The sequence below is a fragment of the Electrophorus electricus genome, chromosome 14 (genome assembly GCF_013358815.1).
Source record: "Electrophorus electricus isolate fEleEle1 chromosome 14, fEleEle1.pri, whole genome shotgun sequence".
Taxonomy (NCBI): Eukaryota; Metazoa; Chordata; class Actinopteri; order Gymnotiformes; family Gymnotidae; genus Electrophorus; species Electrophorus electricus.
The window spans coordinates 12216975-12230000 of record NC_049548.1 but is presented as its reverse complement, the minus strand read 5'-3'; the positions used below and the strand labels follow the sequence as shown (position 1 = coordinate 12230000).

Here is a 13026-nt window from a genome sequence, read left to right as displayed (position 1 = left end):
CTGTTAACAATTAGAAAGCAAACACAAATATTGTCATTTAAGTCAATTAAGAACAGTTTAAGAAGACATGTTTTATGGTGCTGTGAAGCAATAGCCCCCTCGCTCTCGTCATCATTAGAAACCAGCACTGTGCCTAAGGCTTCACTAATTTGATTTCACAGAATCAGAGAAAAATAAAAATAAATATTATATTTACATACATTTGCAAATAAATACGCAAATAACTATGAAATGTATAAAAAAGACAATATCTCCAGGTGATAAATATACTTCACAGGTATCTCCAAAAATATGTGGAGCGCTACTTTGTTTCTGGTTAAAAGGACTACAAAATCCATGCATCCATTCCTTTAGCATAAGGAATGATGGCTAAAAGAAAGCCCTTTGGGAGCTTTTAGAATGTGCTTGACTGGCTCAGACTTCAGTAAAATTTAGTAAAAACCTTCAAGGACAGTTTAAAAAAAATCTTGCACAGTGAACTTATTTAAAAAACTGTACCATTTTGGTGGAAGTCTTTTCTGTTCTATATTACTCAGTTGTTTACTACTCATAAACCAAAAGCATTTACAAATATTTTTTAGGGTTTTGGTAGAACTTATACAAATTGTAAACCACCTATTCCAAAAGAATTTGGAGTAACTCGCAGAGCAGTCAAATGTATGTTTGAGTTTAGAAACAGTAGATAACTATGTAAAATGTAAAAACACTAATACCCCTTTACAATTATCTTAGGAATAAAAACATAGGCAAATTCTGTTACCTTTCTGTTGAAAATAAGACTTGCACTGCATTAAAACTGACTACTGAGAAACAGGCTGGTGGATAGTGATACTGATCCTTTTAAACTGTCTGACTGCAGATTTCATTTTAATTAGACCAGAGAAAGACGAAGGTGCACAGGAGTGCAGCATAGCTGAGTTCACATCAGTCCAATCTGCCCCAGGTGTCTACAGAGCATAAAATGGCACAAGAGCACGCAGAGGAGAATGCTACATGTCCTGAAAGGGCCAGAGAAAGAGGAAGTGGTGAAGAACTTCTAATTTCTAAAAACAAGGATAAGAAGGAAAAGAGAGAGAGTGAGATTTCTAAACTGGTCAGACACTCCAAACAGGGAGAGGACTTCCTTCTCTTTCAGATCTTTTTAGGGCCCCAGGCAGATGTCTGTTTTGGTGCTACTCCTGATCCAAATGTGGGGAAATCCTCAGGGCTGCTCATGTCAGGGGCCTGCACACACACACACACACACTAAATACACTGTTTATATTAGGGGCCTACACACACACACACACACACACACACACACACTAAATACACTGCTCAGGTCAAGGGCCTGCACACACTCACACTAAATACACTGCTCATGGCAAGGGCCTGCACACACATACACTCACACTAAATACATTGCTCATGTCAGGGGCCCACACAGAGACAAAGTGTTATGATGAAATCAATACTAACTCAAACAATTCCACTAGTGTAGAGCGAGAGAAACAGTCACATCCCCATAAATGGGTTGATTGCAGCTTGTATGAACTGGAGCCTACCTTGCTTCCTGGGACGTTCCAGGGGGCATCCCGCACAACGAAGCCTTTAGTTGGGCCTTTGCTCTCATCGTCCCCTCCCCTGAGCCCCGCGGTACGGGACGGAGGCTTCATATAGGCGGCCAGTGTTTCCGTTTCAGTCACACTCAACATCTGTGCATGTCAGAGATGGCGAGAACACCACAGAAACAAAAATATGGTAACATTATAAAATGTTATAATGGTGAACTTGCTAATCCATACACTCACATATTCCTCCTCCAGGTTGAGAAGATGGTGAATGGCTTTATCAACATTCTCCGGGAGGCCTGTAACTGTCACTTTGTCTGGGTCTTCTGAACCTGGTTGCGGAAACCTTATATCAACCTGCAAAAAGCCAAGCGACACTAGTAGACATTGCAGTTTGCCTCGCCTGCGTGGTGCTCTCCCAGTTCTGGACACCAACACTGTGGCACTGTAAAAGGAATGCACGGTAGGGTAACATCAGTCCACACGGCAGTTTGGTGTAAAGCTGCCACTCACATTGAACTCCTCCATGAGCTTGCGGACAGCTTTACCGCGAGCACCGATGATGCGAGCGTGGACCCGATGATCCAGCCAGACGTCCTCGCTCACCATCTCCTGCAGCGCTGCGACCATCTGCTCAATAGCTACTCTAGCGTCTTCCACATTCCGCTCATAGCCCCAGATCACGATCATATCCTGCTCACATCCAGGTAGGCAGAGAGAGAGAGGAAAGGGAGATATATCACAGACAGAAAGGTAGAGAAGGAAAGGATATTTCAAATCAAAGGCTTAAAGGCTGGTGTAACGGCTGTTACAGTACTCGCTGACTTCACCCAGACTTCCACTCAGAACCATACCCTCCATCCAAACTTCCTTCATAGCCACATACATATAGAGACAACACACACCTGCTGCTCGTCGCTTTTGTCAGGGAACTGCACGCTGACATCGTGGTCTTTGCGAATCTGCGAGATGACGGCTCCTTTGCGGCCGATGATTTTAGGGTGATACTTGGGGTCAATCGAAAGAGTAACCTTGTAACTCCGTAAGGCCTGCAAGTGCATCAGATAGTCAGACACGTTCCATACGTAGAACGCTTCATGCTGTGTTAGGCCGGGGCGAAGGAGTTCCGTCGTGTGCTAGTGCTTTAGAATGTGTGTACTGACGTGGTACGTTGTTCTGCAGGGGCTTGGTATTAACCCAGTGTTGGGTGTGTTATATATTACTCATGCTGCGCTTCAGTAGTGAGCAGTGGAGAGGGGGGGTGTGGCCTGGGTACCCGGTCCTCTTGCTCGGCCTGCAGCTCTTTAACTCGGTCCAGCAGGGCCTGTCTGGCTCTCTCCACACTGGCTTCCTGCCCTGTGACTTTAATCACGTCTAACTGCTTCTCCGGCTGGGGAACCCAGATATTCACCTGCACAACGTCAGTGTGAGTGGTATCATACTCTGCAGGGTTCAGCCACACACAACAGTCACTGTGACAAACTCTGAACACAAACAACACAAGACAACACAAAAACGAGATACAGTACATATACCCATTTCCCATGAATTTTCACCTGTAATAAAAGGTCTGTTCCATTTCTGCTTACCTCATAGTCCTCCATCATCTTCCTTATACCGCTTCCCTTCTGGCCGATGATGTAGCGGTGCAGGTCGTAGGGCGCGACGACATCAACCGTCACAGGGACCAGCGCCTGGAGAGACAGGACCAGGGCAGGTGAATGACTGACAGCGTGGTGAGTGTAGTGAAGGGAATGGGCTTGTGTTTGGGATGCAGAGGCAACACTGAGTTCAGGACGGCGGGGTCCATACCAGCAGGGCCACTCGTGCCAGCTCACACTTCTCCAGCTGCCCCGTCACAGTGATGACGTCACACCTGCGAGGTGCCGAATCCGTCTCAGGGCTGGTGCCGCCGTTCTCTACAGGACATGCTTCCTGAGCTGGGTGACACACACACACAGGAAAAGCACATTTCTTACAACCCCACAAACACAGAGACAATATCCGAGAGGGTTACGCAGGCAGGCCCAGCGGGTCCTGCGGTGCTAAGTGAGGACGTGGAAGTGTTCAGAGGTGCACCTGAGGACTCATCTCTCTCAGGGAACTTGACCTGGACATCGTGCTCTCGGGTGATCTGCTGGATCCTGCAGCCTTTAGGTCCCATCACGGTCCTGTGGTAACGCTGTGGAACCACCACCTCCACACTCACCTGAGACTCCTGCTCACAAACAAACACACACAAACCAAAGCCATCACGCTGAGCAGACAGTGGAAACGACAAAAACAAACAACCAAGAAAATGGAAGTGACAGGAGTAAACAACTAAGATAGTGGAAATGAAAGGGGAGGTGTTATGTGGCCCTGGTTGAGGCGATGCTCACCAGATCCTGGATGATCTCCTGAATGCGTCTCTTGGCTGCGTCCACACACTCTCTGGCCCCTTTGAGTGCGATGCAGTTGCTGTGTGTGCCTGTGCGTGGGAAGCTGACCATCACGCCACCAAACTCCTCCGCCAGCTCCCTCAGGACCTGCCCTCGCCGGCAAACGAAATGGCGATGGTGTCGCGGGTCCACAACCATGCTGTCCTCAATCACGTCCTCCTAAGGACACAGAGAAGAATAGAAAGAGAGGCAAGAATACACATGGTGCCTTTTCATCTGCTCAAAGCATTTAAGTTAAAGCACAATGAAAGTAAAATTAAAAAACAAGGCAGTGAATGCATTCAGACAAACACTAAGGCTGTAAGTAATGGCTAAAGGTTACACCCTCATCTGAAGTGGAGAGTATTATGAGGTAAAGACAGACAGAGGGCATGTGTCTGTGCAGATGCTAAATGTCAACTCTGATTCCCCCCTGAGCGGAGCAGGGACCACAGCAGTACCAGGTTTTTGATGAGCGCCTCCAGCTCTCTCTGGGCCTGCCGCACGGCCTCCTCCCGCCCCACGATGGTGATGCGCTCCTGGTCAGGCTCCTCAGCTGACGGAAAGATGACGCGCGCCCCAGTGCGGTCACGCACCCTCCGGATGTTGGCCCCTCCCCGGCCGATCAGGAACTTGTGGTACTCTGGTTTGGCTTGCAGCATCACTGAGAATCTGTTGACTTGCTGGAGGACAAAATGACAGACAGAAACATTACGGAAACATGTTATCTGTGCATGGACTAATAAATCCATTCCACTTGTACAATCAAACTTGACTTTGAAACTGGACGGGTGAGACAAGGAATAAGGCAAAGAGAATTAACCCAAGACTGCCACACTAACCACAGCCTGGACTCCCTGATACCAGCAGGAAAATACTACTGCAACTTGAGAACAACACAGAGCGTCTTAAGAGGAGTCATTTACTGCTTCCACTTGTTGGTGTGGCAACCACAGACTAAATGCTACCCCCCCCCCCCTCTCTCTCTCTCACAAAAAAATGGTTATCCATATTGCACTTGTAGTACTTCAGATTCTTCAGCATCTCATTTCTTTATATAGAAACATTTTAAAGATTTATTCTAAAACATCTGAATATCATTCCAAACCCATGTGGCACCTATTGTACAGTCTTTTTCTTGGTTTGTGTATTTGTTTTGCGTTGCATGTCTCTTGCATGTCCTCCTCCTGCTCCTCCTGCTCCTCTCTCCTCCTCCTCCTCCTCACCTTCTCCTCAGCCAGCTGCAGCAGCTGTCTCCTGGCTCTCTCCACCTCAGCGGCAGGACCGCGGATGATGACCCTGTCCACCCCGGAGCCCTCGGCGGGGAAGTGGATGTGCACGCCTCCGCACTCCTCCATCACCGAGCGCACGAGACAGCCCTTCCAGCCGATCAGAGAGTTATGCAGCTTAGCCGGGATGGTCACCTCCGCTTCCGTTAGCTTTGCCTGGAGGAGAGAAGATGGAGAAAGGGCTTACAGACAAAACAAAAAAGCATGGAGAGACGATTCCCCGTTGCAAACGGATTCCCCCTCCTGTGCTGTTGCTCCTCACCAAGTCTCTCTGAATGGAGAGGATCCGGTCGCGGGCCACCTCACAGCTGCTCTTCTTGCCGGTGATGACGATCATTTCTGAGTCACTGTTCTCCGTGGGGAGGTCGATCTTCGTGTGGGTCTCTTCACGAATCTACAATAATCACAGACCATCACTGCATTCCTCCCACTCGCAAAAAAAAAAAAAAAAGGTCAGAAAAGCAGATATCATTCATAATAATGAATGTTCAGCTGCATATGATGGTAAGCAGATGGGACTACTACTACTGATCATAATATTATTAATAATATTGTTATTATTAATAACAATATTATGCGTCACCGTGTCATTTACATCTTTTTTATAGTACTGCACACACACAGTGAGAGGTGCAAAATGTTTTCCTCACCTTTTTAATGTTAGCACCTCCTTTGCCAATTATATTTTTGTGGAACTGTTTAAAGATGGGCACAGATATTGAGTAGCTGCTTTCAACCTGATAAAAATAAAACAGCAAGACACTAATGAAGTCATCCTTTGACACCTTTTCAGTCAGTGTGGTTGGACAATACAAAGTGTCCAGTGACCAAACTTATAGGCTACGTAAAGGCAACTTCTACCGAATGCATAGCACGTTTGTGATAAATGGACTGTATACTGTCCAGCATACATAACTGCCAGCTGAAGAAAAAGACTCCTACCAGCTCCATGAGGAGTTTCTGCAGGAACTTAGCACATTTCTCCACCTCATTCTTAGGCCCACGGAGCTGAACAATGTCACTCTTCTGAGACTGGTCTGGAAAGTTGATAATAACCTGTACAAGACTCGACTGGATTAAAATACCCAGGAAACATCATGCAGCACAGCCATTTTCATCTTGGCGTTTGACAAAAGCATAGCATAATAGTTTTTCTCAGGGAGCTTGGTCATGGTGTTACTAGATGAATTTGAGCTTTGTGCAATTACACCTCCAGGAAACCAGACCCTAAATTCTTGAAACACAGTAGCTACCAGCTACTGTGTTTCATTAAATATCTTATACAGTTTTCAGGAACATGATCTCACATGCCCTAAGCTACAATAGGATATAGAGACTGATAAATAATAAGACACATTGATCATTGTACCTCGGGAAACTTGTCTCGCACTTCTTTGATCTTTTCACCCTTTTGGCCAATGATGGTACGGTGAAACCTCTGCTCTATGATCAGGTCTTTGGTACGCTCGTTTTCCTGAGCAGAAACACAGGCCACACATACCACAAAGCAAAGAATTCATTCCAAATACAGTATGCCTATTCTACCAGAGCAACATCCCAAACAGCATAAAAGGATGATCAGACAGACCACAGCAGGTTAGTTTTGGATGTTCCCTGGACTAGAGTTTGACCCCTGTGCTCTTAGGCTGACACGCAGCCCTCAAGCCACCTCTGTGTCTCACCATCCGCTGGGCTAGATCCACCAGCTCCCTGCGAGCCAGCTGCACGCCCTCGGGGTCGCCCTCAATGCGGACCAGCCCGCACCGCTCCGAGTCCTGAGGAATCCGAATTGACACCCTGTACTGCTCCTTGATCCGGTTTACTATCAGATGCAACACACAGCACCCATTTGTCATAAGCACTTTTCTACTCTTGCCTGCCTTTCTTAAAGGAACATACAGGTACAGACAGGCAGTGGTTTTTACCAGTAGATTTTTAAATGACGTTTCTTGATGAAATGAACAAGTTGGCTGGCCCACCCTGGGGAATGCAGTCAAAAAAACTGAACTTCTTTTTGAGAATATACTCACTGTTAGCCCCGTTCTTGCCAATGAGGTGCCTGTGAAAACGCTGGTCGATATTAATCTCAGTGTAGTCCATCCTTTCCATCTGTGCAGAATCGAAACCAACAAACAAACAAAAAGTCAAAATGAAACAAACAAAATTCAGTATTGTTAACCAAAACATGTCAGGTGACTTTGTACTAACAAAAACACATTTCCTTTCCTGACCAAGTCTTTAATGATCCCCTGTATTTGGGCCTGAGCTTCTTCAACCTCCTCCGTGGGGCCTTCCAGACTGATCCGCTCTTCTCCGTCTGTAAACTCAATATGCACCTGCCCAGTGGGAACATCCCGAAGAAGAGTGACCCTTTATTGCGTGCGTTTTGCCTTGGCAGTGGAGTACGAAGATAAGTAGCTCACAGGCACGTGGGGTGCTCGGACTATCGCCTCACCCGCGGGAGTAGCTGTGTGATGCGACTGATGTTTTGCCCTTTTTTTCCAATGATGAATCGATGGAGCCAGGCTGGTGCAGTCACCTCGACCACCATCACACTCTTAGCCTTCAGAGCGCGCGCACACACACACACACACACACACATATGCATACACCCACCAGTGCACACAAGGACAAACACAAACATGCACACACATATTCACGTATGCTTGCACACACTTGTTAACTCAGTAAACTTGACGTGCTTGATCAGCAAATAACACCATTTACCTAAAGTACATGCCAAAACCCAGTCTTTCCATCTATCATCCTTCCTTGTCCTTCTCACCTTAGCATAGACCTGGGTCAGGGCTGGGCCCAGTTTGTCTGGCTCCCCTCTCAGAATGATGGTCTCAGAACCAGAGTCCAGTGGCGGCATCTCCACAGACACTCCTGTGCCCTCCATGATCTCCTGAAGGGTGTTACCCTTCGGCCCCACTATGTACTTGTGTTGTGACTTCTTCACCTCCACCGAGATGGTGGTCGTTTTTCGCTTCTGTTGGTGGGAAGGGCAAGAAATGACACAAGCTGCACAAGTGTTTCAAACTGGAAGCATTTCTGCTTGCACTTCCACAGTTCTCGACAACCCATCTGGACGAACCCACCTTCTCCTCATAGATGGCACGGATGCGTGCAATGGCCATGGCAACCGCCTCCTTCTCCCCGGTGATGACAATCTCGTCTTTGGGGAGACTGGGGGGTGGGATGCTGATTCGGGCACCTGTCTCCTGGCTCAGCTCCTGCACGAGGCGGTTGTACGCGCCGGCGATGAATGGGTGAAAGGCTTTCTCTAAAGACAAACGCTCAACTGCACGCTTGTCCTGAAAAAGAGAAGAAGTGCATGAGTTTTTTTTCTTTTTTTGGCTTATTCTACTGCATAAACTATTGGTAAAGAAATTACATATAAACACATATTACAGTATGTATTAGTACAGTCCATATTAGCTTCTCCACCAGTTTGAATGCTGTTTAGATGAGGACCTGCTCAGCAGAGATGAGAAGGATCTCATGACGAGCTTTCTCGATGCCCTCCTTGGTGCCCGTGATGCGTATGTTGGCGCTAGGGTCGTCAGGGCGGGGGATGGTAATCTTGGTGGCTGTTTTCAGTTCTAGCTCCTGCAGCTTTTCCCCGTTCTTCCCAATCACGAAACGATGGTGCTCCTTTGGAATGACGACCATGGACGAGGCCTACACGCAGGAAGGCACCCGTTCAGACATCCAGACAAAACTTTCGAAACTGACTCTCATGAGCAGCGAATCTGCATTATAAGACAGAATGGCAACAGATCACCTCACCTGAGTTTGGAGTCGAGCCACAATCTCTTTCCGTGCCTTCATGACAGAGTCAAGTTTTCCTGTCACCATGATGGAAAGGCCTTGGTCTTTAGCCAGGGAAAGTTCAATGTGAGCTCCAGTCCTCTGCATGATGTCTAGGCATACCTTTGCCTCATCTCCTTCTCCAAACTGACTGTTGTCCTTATATCGCCGCTCCTCCAGTGGAACATGAAACACCTACAGGTGGGGACAAGTAGGTGGGTAAGGAGACAAATGAGGTAAGAAAGAAAGTTCAAATAAAAGGTAGAACAACAGGGACAAAATACACAACAGATGAATGCTTCCACCAGTGGTCAGTTTAGTGTTGTAATCATGTCATATGCAGTGAAGGATGCAGTAAGTATGTTCAGCACCTGTGTGATGACAGAGGCTTTGATGGGTGGGATTTTGCACCAGGCCCCTGCTGGACCTCCTGATCTCTCTCCCTGAGCACCTTTGTCTGGCAGCGGGGGAAAGGCCTCCAGATAGGTGGGAATGTATGCCTCATCCTCAGGAATACCACCTGGCAGGAGTGAGAATGGACACGCAAACTCTTAACTTACAAAAACATAGTAAACAACATTTTTTGTTTATATTTTAATTTTGATTTAAATTTGTTTTCTGGTTAATATTAATATTCATATGAGGAGAAGAAAACCACTTGCTTCCATCTTACATATTTACTTTTAAAAAACAATGCCAACTTGTAGACAAATATTTCTCCTCTGCTAAGAAAGTAGAAAGAACATTTGTCTGTGAGCCAAAAACATTTGTCTGTGTGCCAATACTAACTTCATCATTTACCAAATATCTGATTATAAGAAAAAAGAAATGTCAAGAAACATATTTTATCGAGCTGTAGTATTGTTACTAGAGTCAACGCACCTGTGATCTCAGTGTCCTTTAGTCCACTTCGGTGCTCAGCAAAACTCTCCTGAGTCAACACAGCCACCGAGCTCATGTTACAAGAGTTGATCTGCTTTACCGCTGAGAGAGAAGAGGAGAACAGAGAGTGATGTATAACAACAGGTTGAGTTCATTAAGCTTCGATGTTAAATAATGTGCATGACACTTCTGACTCATACTCCTGTACGATGGTATAATCATTCACTTAGTTCTTTGTGAGATTTCTGTGCATCTGTGTTGGCACCAATCGACAGCAGTACAGTCCTCTCAGGCTTGCGTTGCCTCTCAACACAACAGCACACTGCTCTCTATTGTCTTTGGTCTCTGTAGAGTAGCAGGGCCCCTGAACACACTTGCATCTCCCAGAGACCTGCCCCTGCTCGGTGCACATCAGCACTCCATCCAAGACCAAACACACCAATTATACTGACAGCAAAGAGCTACTGTGGAAATTTACAACAACTGCATGCACATAGTTCAGAGGATAATGTTGTCCTTGGTCAAATTCAAAATGCCCATGCCTCAGTCATCATGTAATAAAGGAAAGTACACATATTTTTTCACATTATTAGGGCTTCCATATGAAAATCTACATAAAACGCCTCTGCTTTTCTAATTAACCTAGCAAACGCAACTGTACATTGAATAAATTCATCTCATTTGCTACTATTTTTAAGAGACATGAATACTATCTATAATAAATGTCTGTATAACTAAAAAAAACCTCTGAAATTGTAGTTTAATGTACTCTTGTTTACAGGCAGTTTTGTGTGACAATGATTTTAGATTTAATATCCATGAACACACATCTGTACAATATCTGCTGCACCGGGATTTCTTGTTCATAAAAAGGTTGTTATTCTTTAACACTGCAATGTGTTGAGGACTCTGTTTACTGCAATCTGAATATTATGTCTAGCCTACAACATGTAAAGATCTAAGGCCAAAACAGGGGAGAGCAAGAAAATAAATACAAAGTATGAAGTCATTCACCAACCTGCAAAGGGTCGAAAACCAGAGAGTCCGTCCTGAAAGGGACTACTGTTAGATCTTCAGTGTTGGTCTGTGTTTTCAGTCCTGTGAGGATGTAGATGTAATCAACAGAGCAATGAGAGCTTCAGCTTAGCACTGATGATGTGTCAGATGTTTGAGTGCAAACCTTTTCACTCAAACACACACACAAAAAAAACGAACTCAACCAGCGCAGCCCCTTGAGACTGATAAGAAACAAGGAGGTGACACAGTCTTATGGGAGCCAGCACTCACCATACTATGTATATCCTCTGCCTTACACACTTGGGGACAAATGTCTAATTGGTGTGTGTGCATCCAACCTATGGTGGGGTTTAAAAAAAAACTGCAGCAAATGAAGAACTGCTTGACTTGGCGAAAACCTCAGGAATTGCACTCAAAGGTTGTGTATGCAGGATAAGATCAGAGCAGCACTTCCCACTAGGAGAGGTCTTTTAATAGTTTTGTCGGTCATTGTCAGCCCTGCTACTGTCAAACACTTGGTTTAATTGTGAGCTACTGATTTAAATATGGTTTGTTAAAGCAGGCAAAACACTGAGCAGTGACAAGAAGCAGCAGGGCTGTAGCTGTATAGCTCTGTATAAAAATGACAAACGAGTGACAGTTATTCAGTGCAACTAGGTATAATCCTTGATTATGGAGGGCAGCGCAGGCACAAGGCTCCCCCCGCCAAATGGCACTTCAGGCTGGGTGAGATCATCCCTCAGATCACGTCAAGGCGCAAACTGGAAAGTAACCTTTGCAACACCGAGGTGTTTACATCATTTACTTTAACACGCAAAAAGCACTGAGCTAGATAGCGTTAGTTAGCCTAGCTAACAAGTCAGCTTGGCCAGGTAAGATATTTGCACAAATGTTATGTTGGCCCATGTTTGTCTGTTAACACCAAAACTTAAAAATGACAAGCTACGACAAGCCCTGAATAAGATTTATTCACTTGACAGCCTTAACATCTTAAAAGGCAGTGGACTAGCTAAGTTATGAGCAAAAAACAACCAGCTAGCTAAATGTCGTCTGCAGTCACCGAAACGCTAAAGTAAAGCAGTAATTCTCCGGGCTGGAAATTTAACAAGAAATAAATTCTGACAAACACAATAACACCTTAACTGGTAACCAGGTTAAGTTGCAGTGTACCAAAGTCATCTTTAGACGGCTAACGCTAGCTAGCTAGTTAGCGAACTACCTTAGATAGCTAGCTAACGGTGGCTGGATTACTAGCCATCTCGTTAGCGACCTATATATATATATTATATATATATTGTATATATATATATATATATATATATATATTTATATCTATATTATTGGCTAACTAATTTAATACTTTGAAAATATATCGAGTTTAATGTTATGATTAGAATGATAAGAATCAAGGAGAAAATCTTGGCCAACCTTATCAGACGAAAAAAGAGCGAAACAGTTGTTTTCGATGACAGCTGACAGCGTAAACACTGATGAAGATCCGTTTCGAGTCGATTCTCCAAATCAGTTGACAGGAATCGAGCAGATTCGTATTTGGAAATTGATTCATTTAAAACTGACTCCCTGGTTAGATTGTGACTAATTTAACACCGATTCATATTTACTACGTTTTTAGCTACCTGAAAGGTGGGGCATATTTTAGGAATAGCTATTTGACAAGCTAAAACAGGCAAGGGACGATATGAGGTTTCGTGTGCAGTCTTTACCATAAAGACATAAAGCAAGTAATAACCTCACTGTTCTTCCTGTTTCTGTATGATTAATTAGAGAGCTTTTTCCGACCATGACAGAATTATGCTTGCAAGGGCAGGTTACACGGGCCAGGAAACCAGTGACTGGAGCCTGTCCCATCATCAAAGAACGGTTCTTTATTAAAGGTTTTAATAAAATAAAACATAAAATGATTATATGAATAGAAACAGACTACTTAACTAGCTAATGTCTACGAGGTTGGAAAATCTGCCACAGGGAACGTTCTAGTAATATCATAGAATAGAAACAGAGTAGATAAGGTAGGAAGGGGAGGGGACAGAGGGA

General features: G+C 45.0%; 1 protein-coding gene across 7 annotated transcripts in view; it reads right to left on the bottom strand.

The window, feature by feature from the left end:
* Positions 1–12890, bottom strand: part of hdlbpb (high density lipoprotein binding protein b) — a 13703-nt gene extending 813 nt beyond the window's left edge. The window contains exons 1-28 of one of the 7 annotated variants that reach the window (XM_027020944.2): positions 12400–12890; positions 10973–11052; positions 9955–10056; positions 9444–9592; positions 9052–9267; positions 8737–8943; positions 8361–8576; positions 8045–8251; positions 7715–7822; positions 7491–7595; positions 7290–7368; positions 6942–7081; positions 6629–6733; positions 6202–6315; positions 5910–5996; positions 5522–5653; positions 5197–5415; positions 4432–4653; positions 3932–4150; positions 3630–3768; positions 3363–3490; positions 3140–3244; positions 2827–2961; positions 2456–2599; positions 2064–2243; positions 1791–1907; positions 1545–1694; positions 1–1224 (exon numbers count right to left, since the gene is read on the bottom strand). The exon at positions 1–1224 is cut by the window's left edge and continues 813 nt beyond it. In XM_027020944.2, the coding sequence (XP_026876745.2) occupies positions 1132–1224; positions 1545–1694; positions 1791–1907; positions 2064–2243; positions 2456–2599; positions 2827–2961; positions 3140–3244; positions 3363–3490; positions 3630–3768; positions 3932–4150; positions 4432–4653; positions 5197–5415; positions 5522–5653; positions 5910–5996; positions 6202–6315; positions 6629–6733; positions 6942–7081; positions 7290–7368; positions 7491–7595; positions 7715–7822; positions 8045–8251; positions 8361–8576; positions 8737–8943; positions 9052–9267; positions 9444–9592; positions 9955–10030 (3792 nt within the window). In that variant the 5' untranslated portion in view covers positions 10031–10056; positions 10973–11052; positions 12400–12890 and the 3' untranslated portion in view covers positions 1–1131. The other 6 variants (XM_027020945.2, XM_027020943.2, XM_027020946.2 and 3 more) reach the window with 6 other exon arrangements.
* Between the last annotated feature and the right edge of the window lie 136 nt (positions 12891–13026).